An 18,714-nucleotide genomic window follows, 5' to 3' on the forward strand; every position below is an offset into this window, starting at 1 on the left:
ATTATTAATTAAGAAAATGCCTTACAGCTGGATCTTAGGGAGGCATGTTCTCAATTGGGGGTTCCCTCCTTTCAGATTACTAGTGTGTGTGTCAAGTTGACATAAAACCAGCCTGCACAGAGCCCAACATATTAAACAAGAAATTTTGTGTGTTTTTTTCTTTTAAACATAGAAACAAACAGTCGAAAGTTGTCTTTCTGAAGTTGCTGTAATACAGGCTGCAGATGTAACACAAAATTGATGGCAGTGCCTGTAGCTTGTGCCATGGTGATCACTCCATGGGCCTCCTGGTTTCCCAGAGAGCTGCATGCTGAGTTTCCTAGAACAGCAGTGCTCTGTGCTCTGCACTAAATTTCCTCCTATACCTGTAAAAGAATCCTCTGAGCTGCTCAGTGAGACACACTGCTAGCATCTGGGCTCGTTGTCTTGAAAGTGTAAGCACTAAATATTAACGCCTTTTTGGCATCACCAGTTGTCATGAGCCTCTGTGGTTCACAAGATCGTGATTATAATTTCCTCTGCTTAGAAATGTATTTAGTTTCTGTGTTGCCCATCCTCTCCTCCCTAACCCACAGTTGTGCAATGACTTCCTCACTTCACCCTTTGTTACTGACTATTGTATCCTGCTTCTTAGTGAGAATAAAGATGGCCAAGAACGGAGCAGAGCTCACAGTGTGCTGTAGGTACATGTGGCGGCTCCCTCAGGCATTAGAGATTCTAGAAAGGAACACAGGTCCTGTTTTTGGTGGAGTGGACACCTCCATTCTGACCCTTGCCAGCCGTTCTCAGTACCATTTTGATAACTGGAACCACATGGGACACATACCATGTTTTTCTTGTTGTTAACAGAAACCCTTCCCATAATTACCTACATTTGTTTTAAGAGTTGATTTGTAATTAATTAAGAGCAGATATGTCCTCTCTAGTGGCTGGTCCTTCAAGAGTATGTGGTTTGGATGACACACGATTACTACAGGATGTGTGTATGGTACTCACCGGCTTTTGATCTGTGTTTTAAAGTGTTTCATAGGTTACTGTCTGTCAATTTCAAGTTTTCCATTTATAATATTGCCCAATTATCAAAACTGCGATATATTATCATTGCCAGTTACTATTGCTGTCGGTTTTTCTTGGCTCAGCTGTGGTTCTGTTTGTACTTTAATGGAGTGAATACATTGGGTTAGGCTGCTGGCTTAACAAGCCTCTGGAGAACACTTGTATGGTGATGCATATTGAGCTGTACCTTGTAGCTAGATGGTTATTTGCATTTTTTGCCAAAGCCTACAGAAATTTATTGATGAGTAATTTTTTTAAAGGGTAAACTCTTAACCTTCAGGTGAGGTAAAATTTCCTTGATTTGATAATTACCTGTGCATTTGCAGGCATGGAGTGTTAATTCATGAGTTCCAGACATTTCTCTCATTGTTTTGATTCCACAGTCTCTCCCTTCTCATAGTTCCCTGGATGGCTTATTGCTGTCCTTTAAGAAAGCATTCTGATACACTCTCACTGACTTTTCTCCACAGCTCACTATGTTGTGGGAACCTTTGATCCTGGCCAGATACTGAACTAGGAATTAAAGAAAATCCATCATATATTGTAACTACTGGACTATTAGTATTTATGGTGTATCTACCTTGCTTAGAAATATACTTAAGTCTCCTGCTTACCTTGACTTGTTCCATCAAGAGTTCATATTCAGTGCTTAGGAGTCTGTATTTTAAAAAATTACTTTGTTTATGAGTGTTTTGCCTGTGTGTGACACACACACACACACACACACACACACACACACACACACACACACACGTGTGTGTATATATATATATATAAGCACTGTATATGTGCCTAGTGCCTGCAGAGGCCAAAAGAGGGACTGGACCTCCTGACTGGGAAGCAAACCTGGATCTTACAGAATTCATTCTAGTACAGCTTGAACATCTGTCATAATTTATGTTTCTAATATTATGATTAAACACCATGACCAAAAACAGCTTCAGGAGGAGTGGGTTTATTTCATCTTACAGCTCGAGGCCTTTATCATACAGGGAAGTCAGGGTAGGAACTCAAGTCAGGAACCTGGAGGCAGGAACTGATGCTGAGGCCGTGAAGGAGTGCTGCTTACTGGATAGCTCCTCATGGATTGCTCAGCTTGCTTCCTTATATCATCTGGCTACAGGTAATGCCACCCATATGATGGACTTGGACCCTTTCACATCAATCATCCATCAATAAAGTGCGCCTCAGGCTGTTATGTTGGAGGCATTTTTCTCAGTTGAGGTTTTTTCTGCCTAAATGATTCTAGGTTGTGTCAGATTGACATAAAACTGGCTAAAACAGTGTTCCTAGTCCAAACACCCAAAGTGCTCCAAAATCAGACACTTGGGAGACATAGACATAAGAGAAAATTCCAAATTTGATCTCATGTCTTGGGCCACTAAAGATACTGTGTACAGTTAGCTCAGGTTATGTGTGCAAGGTCTAGGTGAAGTATAATGGAATATGATGTTCAGTCTTGGGACCTCCTATCCTCAAGATAACATTATGTATAAAATATTCCAAAATCGACTAAAAACATCCAAATCCAAAAAAGTCCTGATCCTATTTTGTATAAAGGATTCTCAACCTGTATTCTATTCTTTGCAGTCCCTTTATATTATACCTCCACTAAAAAGTTTTAAAAATCCATTTGCTTCCCTAATTAAATAATCCACCAGCATTGTTAAATGTCCAGTGTCTACATAGTCATGACCAAGCAGGTGACAGTGACAGATGACAAGAATTTTCATGAAAGAGAAAGTGATGAGACCCAATAGCAAGCCTCACAGTGTATGAAGCCTTTTTACCGAGATGGTCCATGATCCCTTTGGCTAGTGACAGCTTTACTGTTGCTTTTTATTGTGAAAGAGATGAGAGCGGCAAATGTCATCTTCGAGAAGAGCCTGTTGTGTCCCACAAATGGGGATGCTGCCAGTAAGAACAACAACAAAATACATGGAAGCAGGAGCCACAAGTCCGAGTTCAGAAGATCTGGAGAACATGGACACTGTCTGGTTTGCGTACAGCTTGGCTCACTGCTTCTGCCTGTTGCTCATTTTCAATTCTCAGGTGTCCTTCTCAGCGTCTCAGATTTTAGTGTATTTAAGCTTTCCCTGGGGAAAGGTGACCTTTGTAGGAATAAACATTCAGTTTGAAATACCCTGTCCTCTGATTGGTCTTTTGAATTTTTCTAACTTTTCTTGCATTTTCAAACTCTTGCATTTTTCAGGTGATGTTGGCCAATGGTGAATGTCCTTCCTCCTTTTTTTTTTTTAAAGATTTATTTATTTATTATGTATAAGGAGAGGGCACCAGATCTCATTACAGATGGTTGTGAGCCACCATGTGGATGCTGGGAATTGAACTCAGACCTCTGGAAGAGCAGTCGGTGTTCTTAACCTCTGAGCCGTCTCTCCAGCCCGAATGTCCTTCCTCTTAATTGCACGTGACATTCAATATCTGTTTGATGCTTTGGCAGTTGATTCTTTTCTGTCCAGCCATTTATTGTTGCTGTGTATTGTTCTTACGTACATAAAGCTTGCCTTTCTAATAAGATTGCAAACGCTGCGGGACTAACCTGTCTGTCCACCGTGGGCGTTTGTCAAGTGCTTTAGGAAGTTACAGCTTACTTCTTTGATTCTTCTTCCTTAAATATGTCCTTCTATGACTTATACTGTGTAAGCGTTGTTGCCATTATGTCATGTAAAGTCTTGTCATACATGATATAAACCTGTGCTAAGTAACTGTTTTCCTTTGCTAGTCAGTCACTTAAAGAACCTTTTCAGAATAATGTAACATCTGCCTGTACATTCTGTTCCTTTGTGGTCACCAATATTGCTTTCTCAGGGCAAGTTGAGAGATACTGGCATCCATATTTGTACAGCAACTTCCTGTTTTCCAAGATGGGGCATAGCCATTGATGAGGGGTAATCAGTATCAACGTAATGTTGTAGTGCCTGTCCTTACCCTGCAGAATTCAAGCCGCCTTCTACTAACTAAACTCTTTTCACACTCTGGACCAAATCTCTGAGCCCACCAAGATCCCATGAAGACATACTCGTCCATGCTTCTTAGTAGAAAGGAAATATCCTTCCTTGATCAGCAGTATTTTCTTTATATACTAAAACAATCCTTATTTCTTCTGATAAGCCCTTTGCTATTCTTTGGGAATGCTCTCTGAGTAAGGCTAGTTTTACAGTAAATTCAAAGTACAGTGACCACTGAAATTAAAAAAGGACACATGCTTCCCTGGTTGCTTAGTGGAAGAACTCATTTCCCTAAAATTTGGGTAATTTCTTCTCTCCTGGATCTGAATTCTAATTAAATTTTTATTCTTTAACTTCTCAACATTATGTGAGACTTCAGATTGTTTTATAAAAGGTGCATTCTGTAGAAAGGCTGGGACTCTGGATTCCATTGCTAAAGCTAAAATACAAGCTCTTTAAAGGAATCCATGCAGGTCATCACCTTCTTGCTGCCGCTCCCAGCATATCTGCAGGTGGAGCCTGTCCTCTGTAGGTTTCTGTTTCTTATTCGTGGTGGCAGCAGTGGGCATGTGGAACGTACCTGACTGATGGGCCTGTTTTTTTTGTTTGTTTGTTTGTTTGTTTCTAGGTGGGCCATGCACAGACACAGCTCATGTCTCGTTAATCACACCAACCAAAAGATCCTGTGGTGCAGGTATGTATACCATCCTTACCTGAATTCTTCCCAGAAATTAGCCACTGGTTCTTACTTGGTATGCATACTCCAGGGGATTTTCTAATTGTTTTTATCAATTACAAAATGATACATTTTGTACTTGGGGTTGGGTGAAGTTTGAGTAGAAGTGAGAGCGATGTTCCTAGGAGTCCTGGTAGCTAGTTCCAAGTAAGTGGGCATGGAAATCGACCAGCTTGCTAATATCACAAGGATGTTAAGACATTTTTAAAAACAAGGTGTGAAATGCAGAGTATTGCCCAGCTGTCTTAAGTCCTGGATCTCCTAAAAATAATGATGAAAGCATAAAGAAGCGTTATTACAAAAGTAAGTACCAATTTGTTTGTTACAGTATCTTAGTAGTTTTGGGAAATTACTTGTTGATAAAGCCATGGTGTTTGCTGAAACCAGTCTTCTCGGATTGATGATGCTCCAAATATCTTTGCATCTGTGATATTTTTATCCCACATGAAGTCATGAATCTTGTAGCCCTTTACAAAGAAGTTCTAATGCCCACTGCTCCCTTAGCCTATGGCTTATTTTAAATGGTTTGCCTTTCTAGTAATGCTACCTGCTGTTTAAAATATCTCAAGGTTTGTATTCATATTATATTGTTTTCTAAAGGTCACAGTCAAGATGGTCTTCATAACTTAATTTAGCCCTTTAAAACTGTCAAACAGAAACAATAGAAACTGTTGCAGATACAGCTTTAAGGCCTTAGCTCCTGTAAATATGGTTGCTGTGGATGTTTATGCAGACCATATTTGTGCAGACTCAGTCACATCCAGGTGCTGAACTCTAAAAGAATTTGATTTTACTTTTTTCTTCCACATGGCCAGCTTAGAGACAAGTGTATGTGATAGTCCTAGCTTGCTGTCATTGTTCCTGTGCACAGTGAGCAAGCTCTACCAGATAGAGTGCATTTCTCTGCTTGATTGAGGTACCGAACAGTTGCCCTCGAGTGAGTTGGATTGTCCTCACTGGCCAGTGGGAGGTTGGGAGACCATCTGCATGATGGTTCTCATTCTCTTTCATGGATGAAATGATGTTGGTCCTCAGGACACTGAGTGGGTTTCCTGAGTAAGATTGCTAATGAGTGTTGTAGATAGGACTTGAATGTCAATCTTGCAGATGCTAAAACCTGTTGTATTACATTACGTCATATTATTACTTATCACATTTTTATTGTATGCCCCCCCAATAGTAGAAAAGTATGTCATTGATTGAAGTTTAGAAAAAACAAAACACAAATTTGGTAATAGTGTATAGTAATGTAGTTTAAAAATGCAGTTTCTAAAACCAGATCAGGTTTCAGTGGGGTGTGTGTGTATTTGGTTGGTTGGTTGTTTTTTGAGGCAGGGTTTCTCTGTGTAGCTCTGGCTGTCCTGGAACTTGATGTGTAGACCAGACTGCTCTTGAAGTCAGAGATCCACCTGCCTCTGCCTCCCAAGTGCTGGGATTAAAGACATGCGTCACCACTGCCTGGCTTTTTTAGCCATTTATATATTGGTTTGTTTTGTTTTGTTTTTTTCTTTTAAAAGTAAGTTGTCATTTCAAAGTTGTTTATCATCTGTAAAGTGGGATAATAAGGCTCAATATAAGAAGAGTATTGTACACAGCTCACATGTTAGCTGTTGAATAGTTCATTGTTTAATTATTTATAACTGCAGTAGTATTTTTTAATGTTATCAAAATACCTGGCAGAAATAAATTAGGGGAAGAAGGATTTATATTGGCTCCTTGTTGTTGGATTTTCTTTTATTCTTTTGCGCTTTTGGGGGGCCCACCACCCAGCTCCCAAATAAATCACACACATTCTTAATTATAAATGCCCAGCCTTAGCTTGGCTTGTTCCTTGCCAGCTTTTCTTATTTTAAATTATCCTGTCTACCTTTTGCCTCTTTTTCTTTCTCCTCCCAGATTTCTCCTTCTATATATTCTCTCTGCCTGCCAGCCCCGCCTATCCTTTCTCCTGTTATGCTATTGGCCATTCAGTTCTGACAGTAACACAGCTTCACAGAGTTAAACAAATGCAGCATAAACAAAATAACACACCTTAAAATAATATTCTACAACAGCTCCTGGTTTCAGAAAGATTTCAATCCACTATAGCAAGGAAGCTGTGATGTGTGAGGTAGAGCCTATTTACATCGTGCATACCGTGAGGCAGGGACTGGATGAAAGCAGATGTGGGCAAGGCCTTCAAAGGCCTTCTGCTTGCAATGGGTTTCCATACCCCATGTTCTAAAAAAGTTGCCACTAATTTCAAATAGCACAAACACTAGGGGACTGTTGAAAGCATTAGCCTATAGGGGACATTTTAAATTGCAGCCATAGCATTCTGTTTCAAGTCCCTAAAGACAGATGACCAACCTACAATTTAAAATGTACTCAGTCCAACTTCAAAAATCCCCACGGTCTTAGCACAGTTCAGAAGTCCAAAGTCTCATCTGAGACAGCAAGCAAACTTCAATATCCAGGTGAACAGATTACATGTACGTCTTTCTAAAGGGAGTTACGAGGATATAGCGAAGAAAGGGTGGTCCAAAGCAGGTTCAAAAACCAGCCGGGAAAAGTGCCGAACCTGTGAGCTCCGTGTCTACCATTCAGAACTTGTGGTGGCATCTTCTGAACTCCCGCAGACTTGGGCAGTTTTGCCATTTGCAATCCCTTGTAGCCTCTTCCTTGAATAAGTTCCTTGCAGTGGCTCTAGTTTTTCCTGATGACATCTCATGCTCCTGGCTTCTCCAACACCCCAGCATCTCTACTTTACCTGATGCATCACCTTTCCATCTTCACACAACCCACTCAGGAGTTTCCTGAGCTCAGTGGTGATGGTGGTGTGGTGGAGGAAGAGGAGGAGGAGGTAGTGGTGCTGGAGGTGGAGATGGTGGTGGTGGTTGTGATAATAATGGTTTTCCTTTAAACCTTGGTTCAAACTCTATAACTCTTGAATTCTATGTGCCTATAAAAACCAACAAACACCACATGGAAGATGCCAGGTCCCCCCTCTTACCACAACTGGTAGTCCCTTGCCTGGGTGTCTGAACCCTACATGGCCCTTTTCCAGAAGGGAAAGATCTGTAAGATCTCTCTTCAGATACTCAGATTTTAACAGAAGTCTCTAAGGAGTTTTGAGTTTCTCATTTGTTTGTTTGTTTGTTTTGAGACAGGGTTTCTCTGTGTAGTCCTGGCTATCCTGGAACTTGCCTTGTAGACCAGGCTGGCCTTGGAACTTCTGAGATCACAACGCCTCTGCCTCCTGAGTGCTGGGATTAAAGGTGTGTGCATTATGAGTTTGCTTTTTTTTTTTAAAAATGGTGGAAACTTTGAAGGGAGGAGCCTTGTTCTTAAGACACCTGTTCTGTTACCTCATTGAAAATTGTAAGAGTTTTTTTTGGTTTCCCTCCCTCCCTCCCTCGCTCCCTCCTCCCTCTCTCTCTCTTCCTTCTTTTGTTTTTTTGAGACAGGATTTGTCTGTATAGTCCTGGCTGCCATGGAACTCTGTAGACCAGGCTGGCCTTGAACTCAAAGACGCACCTGCTTCTGCCTCCTAGTGTTGGATTAAAGATGTGTGCCACCACCTGGCTGATGCGTTAATAATCTCAGCCATAGTTTAGTTCGTCCCCAGTCCTAAACACTGGTGTGCTCTTTTTTCTTGCCATGGTGCACATTCATCAAGTCTTTCCACCTTGTTTAGTTGTTTAAGTTAGTGGTATCTGACTAGGGGGACAGGTGTATGTAGAGGAATTTCTAAACAGCCTTATTAAATAAGAAACACAGAGCCAAATACAGGGGTGAAAGCCGTAGAGATCAGAGCAATAGTGATAGCCACCAAACTAATCTTAGCTCACTACACCACCATAGCTTCCCAAGAGAACCAAACCAGCTTCTTCCTGTCTAACCTGCACCTTTATTGTCTTGCTGTTCTGCCTTCTCATTGGCTCTTAGCCCAGCCACCTCACTTCCTCATAACTGTCTGTCTGTACAGACCTCCAGGTCTCTATGGTTGGTACTGGGATTCAAGGCGTGTGTCACCACGCTTGGCTGTGTCCTGGGATGCACAGAAACTCTGCCTGCCATGTGATCGGATTAAGGGCATGTGCTGTCACCCCTGACTTCTGTTTATGGCTGGCTATGACCTCTGATCTCGAGCAAACTTTATTTATTAACATATAAATAAAATATCACCACATTTCAGCACAATAAAATATCACCACAGGTGTAGTCTTTGAATAAGGATACACAGGTGTAGTCTGTGAATAAGGGCACTGGTGTAGTTTGTGAATAAGGTTGCACATAATGTAGTTTGTGAGACATGAAGAACACTAATAAAAACCTTTATCTCAGCCATTTAAAATTCATGTTTTGTAAATTCACACACACACACACACACACATATTCAGATATATCTATATATATCTCTATATGAGATATATATATGTTTATTTATCTGAATGTACATATAAATAACATAGAAAGGCATATGGACATTTTAGATAAGAGTGTACAGTGATAAAAGGTTTTTTGTTTTTGTTTGGGTCTAAAGGTCAGCTTTAGACTTGTTTTTGTTTGGCTTAGTAAAGACCTGAGTGGTTAAGTAGGGCATCCCAGTTTGTATTTTAAGTGAGTTCGTTAGGGTCTGGTAGAGGATAATGTCATAACTTGGGTGGCCAGCAAGTGCAGTGGTGGTGGTATTACAGAAATGGCTTGGCTTGCAGTCATCATTGTGAGAAAAGGGCGTGGGACAGAGGGAGAGGGAGGAGACAGAGAGAACACAGGAAATCCTTTGTAGTAGCTCTAAGATGCAGATTGCAGATAGGAGCCCTAATGACGAATTAAAGATCAGTTCTACTCATGAGCTGCTGGAAAGACTTTCTGAATCTGGATTTTAGCCATGCAGAACCTTTTTTTTTTTTTTTTTAAAGATTTGTTTTATGTTTATTTTTGTGTTTGTTTTTCTGCATATATGGATATGCATCACATGTTTTCTTGATGCCCAAGAAGCCCAGAAGAAGACATTGTCCTCTGGAACTGGAGCTAGAGAGGGTTGTGAGCCACTATGTGAGTGCTGGGAACCAAACCCAGGTCCTCTGCAAAAGCATCAAGTGCTCGTAACTGCTGAGCCATGCCCCCCGCCTCTATTATTATTATTATTATTATTATTATTATTATTATTATTATTATTATTAAATTCAGTATAACCCTTGGTAGGTAAAAATAAGCAGCATCGTGATAATTTTGGTTTTTAATCAGAAAAAAAATAAGTAAAAGGTTATTCAGTCTTGCTTGAACACTAAAGGGTCTGTCAGCAAAGGGCTAAAAGGTGCTCTGTGTGTCCTGGGTTGCCTTGGCCAGAGAATGAGAGTACAAGCACACAACACCTACAGATAACTGCAGAGCCCACTTTTCTTCAGAGAGCTCTGAGTGTTTTGCACACGTTCCCTTGTTAATTCTCAGAACCATCCTGCCAAGATCAAATGTGCTGTAAAGGAGAGTCTGCTTCCTTGGCAACAAGCCACTTGAAGAATTCCTTTTGTCCTTCATCTTCTAATCACCACATGGTACCAAAAGCGTGAGCGTGGTGGTTGTAGCTCTGGTCAGCATCCTTCCACAGTACCAGTTCTATGTAGAAATTCATGTGGTCTTATTTTTGTGGTTAAAGTGTTTTGTAGGAAAGGTGGGAAGTTTGGCTTTCTCTTAGGTTTTCTTGTTTAAAGATTTATTTGCAGCTGCAACAAAAGAAAAGTCCTTTTTTCTGGGGTGTGATATTCATGAACCTCAAAATTGAAATTGGAGTGGACATTGTCTTAGGGTTTTATCACTGTGATAAAAGTCCATGACCAAAAGTAACTTGGGGAAGAAAAGGGATTTATTTCATCTTACAACTTTCTGGTCACACTCCGCCACTGAAGAAAGTCAAGGCAGGAACTGGAGCAGAGGCAGTGGAGCAGTAGTAATGTTTACTGGCGTGTTCCTCCAGGTGCACTCAGCCTGCTTTCTTATACCATCTAGGACCACCTGCCCAAAGACAATGTCTCTCTTGGTGAGCTGGACCTGCTATACCTACATTGATCATTAGTCATTAAAGTGCCCTACAGACTTGTCTACAGACAGTGTGAACGGAGGCATTTCTCAGTTGAAGTTGTTCCCAGATAACTGACTTGAGGCAGGTTTAAAAACAAACAAACAAACAAACAAACAAAAAACCTATCCTGAACAAAGAGGTAGGGAGCCATGCCTGGTTTTAGATTGCCTTGGAGAAAGTCTTATTATCTAGCAGGATCTTTAAGCAGTAACTCAAGGGACTCCAAGTGGTGCACTGGGTGTGTCCAGGGTAGACCTTTTGGCATATGGGAAAGGGAAAGCCCTCTTTAGCTGACTACCCCATAAGGCTTTTTTCCATCTATTTTACAGTCCCCTTTTCTCTGAAGTTTAGATGAGAAAATATTCACAGGCAGATTTGACTGGAGCCCACAGCCAGCAGACTTTCTCCATTGTATACACACTTCCCTTTTACTCTCTTCCAGCATGTATGTTAATTAGATAATACTTGCTGATACACTTGAAAAATGATGATTTTAAAATGTTGTTTGTATGTTGAAATGTAGTTGTAATTAGTAGAGTAGCCAGTGAAATAACTATTTGTGGGGCCTGAGATGAAAGCAGGTGGAATTAGAAACTGTCCCTTTAAACATCAAGACGCTTTTCCCAGAAAGTACTGTCTCTGCACCCTGTAAGAAGCACAGGGTGTATCCTGGCCTGCTCGGTTTTCTCCTCCTCCTCTTCCCTACATATTTATCCTTTTGGGTCACCTATTCTCCTTTCAGTTCAGTGACAAAATGACACGACTAGAATAGCCTTGTCTTGTTCATTGTTTCTTTTTTCCTCCCTAACCCTTTCTTCCCTATTTTTAGGAAGCCTGCTTGTGATATTGTTGTGTGTTCTTACAAAGGTAGAAGAAGCCCCTTCCACCTGGGAGTTGAGAGAAGACTGATGTGCTAAATGCACTTCATATCAGTGTTCAGAAGCCAGTTAGAGGGAATGCTTCATTGCTCTGTGTTACCAAGAGGTTCTATAAAATCCTTTCAACTGATTAAGAAGCTGAAGGGGGGCGGTGTTGAGTCAGAGGTGTCCTGCACATCTCACAGAACCTGTAGTTGTGTAGTTGAACTCCACATAGTCAGTATTCATGAAAACACTTCAACTGGTGCATTGGATCCTGAAGAACTGAGTCAGTGATCCAAGCTGTAGTGGTCAGTAGTATTCACCATAGGTGGCTCTGCTAAAAAATGACGTCCTGTCCTCTCTTCTCCAGGTGTGAGCTCAACTGTATGTCACTTTTTCTTTCTTGTTGGTTCTCCAGATAGAACTCATCCTTAGGTCTGCAGTCTCAGCATTTGAGACAGAAAATTAGAAATTTGACCTACTTATGTAATACGCAAGTTCCCATCAGTAGAATATTAGGGAAGATATAAACCTTTCTTTTTTATTTGCATTTAATGTAACCATTGAAGAAAGATCAAAACAGTAAATCTGCCATGGCAAGGAAAAAAGTATTAACAAATTTTTTACCTTGTGCATTCATCATCTTTGGTCTTCAGGGAGTTCATTTGATCCTTGGAGTTGGGGGGCAAAATGAATATAAAATACTTGACAAAGTTGCAATTTTTTTTTCCTAATTGAAAAGGTACCACCTTGCCATGTTCTGCCCAATTAAATAAGTACTTCCCACTGAAGTCTATAATGGTATGTCATAGTGGCTGACTCCGACCAGGATGTGGGTTTTAATAGTTGAGGAGGTAAAGGGACGTGGTCTGTGCTGTATTTTGTATTGGTTATTACTGGCTTGTTTTTCTATTAGTCAGTGTGCCTCAATTGTTTGTGTTAGAGAATGAAATGAGGGACTAAGGCACTAGATATGTGGATGACTTGATGCTGGGCATCCATGGTATATGGATTTCAGAAAAAGCCAGGGAATACGTCCTTGTTTTTAACTGTGCCCTTAAATGGGGGCAACATCGTCTTGCCCCCAGTTGCATGAGTCTGTGTTATAGCTTAGCATCTGATGTGGCTTGTTGCTGTTTTAGAATGGCTTGGGGGAAAGGGTGGATGAAGGAAACACTTGACCCTTGAATTTGAACCTTTCCTGTCCTTGTGCTTTGAGCACATTCAGTTTGCTTAGGTTCATGAACACACTTGGAACATTTTTAAAAAACTTTTATGTCATTTCTTTTGTCACAGCTTGCACTCTCACCAAGGAGAAAGAGGCCCAAACACCCACTCATGAGCTGTTCTATTGCTTCACTGGGGCAAGATGCCTGAGCCTACACCATTTCTGAAGGATGTTGAGACATTTTCTACTTTACTCCTCTTTGGTGCTTTTGTGTTTCTCTGGGTGTTGGCTGGATCTAGGCAGTGCTGTTCAGGTGCTGCTGCTGCTTAGATATGTGTGCTTGTTAGAAGGCATTGGGACAGGAATGTAGCCTTGTGGCCCCAGCAGGCTCACCAGAATGAGCACTGTAGAACAGCCCCAAAGCTGAGGTATAAATCTTCGGTGCCTGGCAATGATACTACCCATTAAGGAGACTTTTTTTTTTTTTTCTGTCCTACTTGGTTTCTGGCTATACTAATAGAACAGCACATCAAGCAAGGCTGTAAATAAAAGTTATTACCTAATAGGTGGGTGCCGAAGTGGAACGGACGGAGCTGAGGCATGGAGGCCTTATTACTGCTCATCAGCAATTACAAACAGGATAAAGTGTGTGGGACTTGAGCTGATGCAGCGGCAGCTAATAGAGGCTGGGATGACACTGGGCCATGAGAGGATGATGTATGCTGATGGGGTTTTACTGCCTCATCTTGCTGCTTGCTTTCAAGACAAGTTGTGTTATCTGTTTTCCTGCTTGCTCATCCATCTCAAGGGAGACAGTCCCATTGCCTCTACTGCCAGTGGGTGGGCTGCTCGTACTCCTCCTGCCTGCGTCTGTGTCTAAAGCATCACCTTCAGGAGATAAACATCTCTGGAAATACTTCATTATCATGGCCAACTAACATCATCATCTTACTGGATTGCTTGCTGTGGTGGTTGTGGAGCACATCTTCAGAAGCAAGTGTTTCTATGGAGTCTAGGATCAGGTGGGGCCCTGTCTCTTAAATAATCACCATGACAGAGTCCTATAGTTGAATCTACAACATGCAAAAGAAGTGACTTTGCTTGCCCCTGGAAATTCAACCACAAAGAGACAGATTAAATTCAGAAACAAATACAACTAATTCCAGCTTTAGAGAGCAGCATACAAATAATTTAGGTTTATTTTTAAAAGTAAAGACCAAAGTGTGGTGGTATTGTGTTCCCCAAAATATTGTGCACCCTAATAAACTTAAAACTCTCTGGGGTCAGAGAACAGAACAGACACTAGATACAGAGGCTAGAAAATGGTGGCATTCACACCTTTAATCCTAGCATTCCAGAGGCAGAAATCCGTCTGGATCTTTGTGAGTTCAAGGCCACATTGGAAACAGCCAGGCATGGTGACACACGCCTTTAATCCCAGAAAGTGAGCCTTTAATCCCAGGAAGTGAGGGCAGAAAGCAGAAAGGTATATAAGGCGTGAAGACCAGGAACTAGGCTGGTTAAGCTTTCAGGCTTTCTAGCAGCAGTTCAGCTGAGATTCATTTGGATGAGGACTCAGAGGCTTCCAGTCTGAGGAAACAGGATCAGCTGAGGAACTGGCGAGGTGAGGTGAGGTTAGCTGTGGCTTGTGCTTCTTCTCTGATCTTCCAGCGTTCACCCCAATAACCTGGCTCCAGGTTTGTTTTTATTAATAAGACCTTCTAACATCCTGCTACACCGAAGCTAGAGCGATGGCTCAGTGGTCAATAGCTCTGAGTACTTTTGCATAGGACCTGAGTTTAGTTCCCAGTACCCACATTCGGTGGCTCGCAATCACCTTTGACTCCTCTTCCAGGTGATCTGGCCTCTGCAGGCTCCTGCACACATGTGGTGTACAGGCATATATGCTCGGGTCTTGCATGTGTGCACACATAACCACAGGAGCAAGCATAACATGAGGTGACCTTTAAAGAGGTGACTCCTGCCTGAGAAATTCTTAGAATTCAGAACCCTAGAATCATTAGGCATGATAAAGGGGGACTGGGGTGTGGAGTCAGAGACTAGCAGCAGGATTGTGGTTTGTGTGAATAGAAAACTTGAGGTACAGCAGCACTTCAGAGTGTCATGTAAACAGTTTGAGCTTGAGAAATTGAGATGATGCAGTGCCGCTGAGCTCTGAGCACCCCCAACCACAGCATTCAGACCCTGGAGACAGACGCTGGCATAGAGCACAAAGGAGTGCTTTTGGAAGGGCATCCCAGTTTGATCCCAGAGGTCAAGTGTTCTGGTTGTTCAGCTCTTTGTCACAATCAGAATTGCTGCTGGAGAAATTGTAGTTTTGTTGTATAAAATACAGGCTGAAGGGAGAACACTGTCACTCTTTTCTTTGATGCCTTAAGCTATAGAGTAGGTAAAGACACCTGTTATATGATAATCTTATTGTCAGAAGCCAGGCAAATTATGAAGTAATGTTAGAGATGGGTCCTTCAGTCTGTAAATGCTTTGCCATTGGGCAAATGTAGATTTTCCCCTTTCCATACAAAGTAAGATTTGAACCTGAAGACAGATGCTTGTAATCCCAGAATTTGGAAGGTTGAAGCAGGAAGATGAGGGGTTCATAGCCAGCCCTTAGCTATATAATTAATTAGAGGCCACCCTGGGTGACCTTGTTTTTTTTTTTTGTGAGTGTGTGTGGTTTTATTTTTTTTTTTTAAAAAAAGAACCAACCATAAAATTTTATTTGACAAAAAGCTTCCGTCGATACTGATTTTGTTGGTTATTTATGATAGTGGCCAGTAGAATGAAGAAAGAGAGATAACTCTGAGAAAGATGTTTATATGAGTAACTGACAAGATTTGACAGTTGATAAGAATTGGCTGAATAAAAATGTAAAGCATAAACCAGGAACCAAGGGAAGATGGGCTGATGACCGGGAGAGAGTGCAAAGGGAAACAGTTGGTACTGTTTTCAGTTTTGGATTTTAAGCTAAATTTTACGTCCTTGTAGATCAGCACTTCTCAACCTGTGGGTCTTGACCCGTTTTTTGGGGGGGTGTGTATGTGTCACATATCAGATTTCGTGCATATCAGATATTTACATTATGATTCATAACAGTAACAAAATTATAGTGATGAAGTAGCAACAAAATAATGTTATGGTTGGGGTCACCATGACAAAAGGAATTGTGTTAAAGGGCTGTAGCATTAGGAAGGTTGGGAACCACTGTTGTAGATAGTAATAAAATTAGAAATAGTGGCCTGTTTGAGGAACAATAACTAACTTATGCAAATTGTTAAGGGAATGAATACAAGGAGCAAGGCACTGAGGACAGAATGTCAGTGAGGAAGCCAGAAAGGAAAAAGGCTCCCTGCAGGATTGGGAAAGGTTCATAAGAAGACTCAGGAGGTGGGGAACTAGGGAAAACTGTTCTTATAGCTCACAGACCACTGGGTGGACTGACAGAAAGAAGTCTGTGGTGTGGTGGGAAGCCAGAGCTTGTCCAAGATCATTCTTTTCTGAGTAAAGGCGTAGACAGAACCATCAAGCTAGAAGTAGCTACAGTAAACACTGGTGGACTGAGCAGGAAAACATCTCCAAATAGTAGCTGGTCCAGATTTGTAATTCAGTTATGTAAGTGTGTGTAAACCAAATTGGCACTTTCTTAGAGGAAAGAGCAGAGAGAGGAACATGGGTGTAGTATGCCTCTGTGTTTTTAACGAACTTTGAAGTTCACTGTGTGAGACACAGTAGGTAGCATGTCATACCATCAAGTGGGTTAGGAGAGCGAGCACCAGTCTATAGAGACAGTCTTTGTCCGCACAGCCAACCAGTCTCTCCTGGACACTGTGTGTTACTACTTCATATGCAGAGAGAACCTTACAACCTGGGGAGAATCCTTTCTTCCAGCCCTACTTTGGTGAACATTCAGTTCACACTGGTCCTCATCCTGGTGCTCATAGTGTATTACTCCTTTCCTCTTCCTTCCTCCTCCCTCTATCTATTTACTAATTTAATCATCTGTCAAGTTCAGCACCATCTTCTCTAGCCCGTCTGTATTTCTGATTAGAGAAACCCTGTTCCCTTGCATTAACTGTTTGTTTTGTCCAGTGTTGTTTGTACATGCACATGCATATGTGCGTGTGTTCAGCTCCACACCACAGGCAGGTGTTCCATGTTATTACAGGTGGTTCACAGAACAAGAAATCCAGTAAATGTCATCATGTGCATGGTTGTGACTCTCCAAATGCTCCCTGCCAGACCACCAAGTTCTGTATAGCAGAGATACATTTCAGTTTTTATAGGTCTGGTCGGTACCATAGTACCTGTTCACTTGAAAAAGAATGTTTTACGTAATACCTCGTTGGTTGTCAGGTTCTGTCAGTTCCTGGCATGTTACCCTAGAGCTGCTTTCTTGCTCTTACCCTCTTTGATCCCCTCAATGCTCAAGTATAGCACCGAGGCTGGGCAGCAGAGGAGACTGGGAAGTGTCCTCTCTGCTGCAGCTGCTCCAGAGAGTGTGCCTGAAATCCTAGGACTGCAGTCTCCTTGTTTCCCGGCATTTCATGTTATCACTGAGAAGTCAGATGGCACTGCTTTTAACTTTTACAAGTAAAGTATCTGGAAATTTTTCATCTTTATAATATTTATAATCATATTTTTAATCTTTGTTGTCATAGAATTTATAATGAAGTGTTTAGTGGCTAGGCTATCCTTTGTTTCATTCAAGATGTTGAGAGCTTGGTAGGTACCTTAAATATGAAGTCCAGTGTCACCCTTCTACTCCAGGAAGTCTTTCTCCTCTCGCTGGGATGGCTGGCTGAGAACCTCTCTCCCCATTCTCACTGTGTCGGCTTCCTCCTTCGCTGGCTGGGTAATTCTGTTTATCTTTCAACACTTCTTGGGACTTTATTCCAGTCATCATACTTGTTCTCTGATCCTGCTCTGTAGTGCTCTGTCCTTGTTCATGACATAATCGAGGACACAGTCCTTTCTGACTTTGTAGGGCTGCTCCCTTTGCTGACTCGTCTTGAGGACATTTTTCTGTTTACCTTGGTCTCCATTCTCTGGTTCTCATTTGCTGAGCTAAGCGTAGTTCTCTGGTGGCATCTAAAAAAGAAGCCTTAGTTAGTGCAGAGGGGGTTCCTTCTACCATGTCTCTTGAATGGGGCTCTTAGTAGAGGTTTTCCTTGGGATGGAGTCCAGTAGGTATGCTGACTAGCAGAATTAGTTGTAAGCAAGTTGAAAACTGTTGTCAGGAGTTCACATTAAGGAAGAGAATGTGGGTCTGAGAGACCGTGGACACACTGTGTCTGTTTAGCCTGTTCAGTTCCTTTATAGAAGGCCTGGCCAGAGTTTTGCCAGGCAGTGGGCTGGCTGCCAGCCCAGAGCTTGCAGAATCACACACCACTTCTGCAGAGACACTTTGAGTGGTTCCCTGCTCTGGTTCTCAGAGACGTTCCCCGCTTCCTGCTTTTTCTGAGACCAGCTTTGGGGGTTTCTTTGCTCACAGTGGCTTGAAGCTGCCGAAGTCAGCTGTAATCTCCATAGCCCAATGAGAACATCTTTAGAACTTGCTTTAAAATTTCTTTGCTGAGGCTGGAGAGATGGTTCAGTGATTAAGAGCAGTTGCTGTTCTTCTAGAGCTTGTCAATGAGCTCACATCTGCCCATAGCTTTCCTTTCTGGTCTCTGTGGACACCTGTAGACACACACACACAAAATCCTTTAAAAAAAAAAATCCCTTGCCTGTTAAATATATTAAACACATACATTTATTTTATTGAAATAGGTTTATTCTTCATTTTTTTTTTTTAATGCTTTTTCAGATTCCTTCTGAGAAAGAACCAGAAAATACATTTAGGC

At 41.6% G+C, this 18,714-nt stretch overlaps 1 protein-coding gene across 2 annotated transcripts in view; it reads left to right on the forward strand.

Moving 5' to 3' along the window:
* The window catches only part of Zfand3 (zinc finger AN1-type containing 3), a 247,060-nt gene that overhangs the window by 184,934 nt on the left and 43,412 nt on the right, over positions 1-18,714 (forward strand). The window contains exon 4 of one of the 2 annotated variants that reach the window (XM_052744489.1): positions 4,654-4,719. The exons of the other annotated variant lie outside the window; for it this stretch is intronic. Within the exon in view, the coding sequence (XP_052600449.1) occupies positions 4,654-4,719 (66 nt within the window). The remainder of the gene's footprint in view (positions 1-4,653; positions 4,720-18,714) is intronic. 2 annotated transcript variants of the gene reach the window in all.

The sequence above is a fragment of the Peromyscus californicus genome, unplaced genomic scaffold, assembly GCF_007827085.1.
Source record: "Peromyscus californicus insignis strain IS unplaced genomic scaffold, ASM782708v3 Scaffold_19__1_contigs__length_69161282, whole genome shotgun sequence".
Lineage (NCBI taxonomy): Eukaryota > Metazoa > Chordata > Mammalia > Rodentia > Cricetidae > Peromyscus > Peromyscus californicus.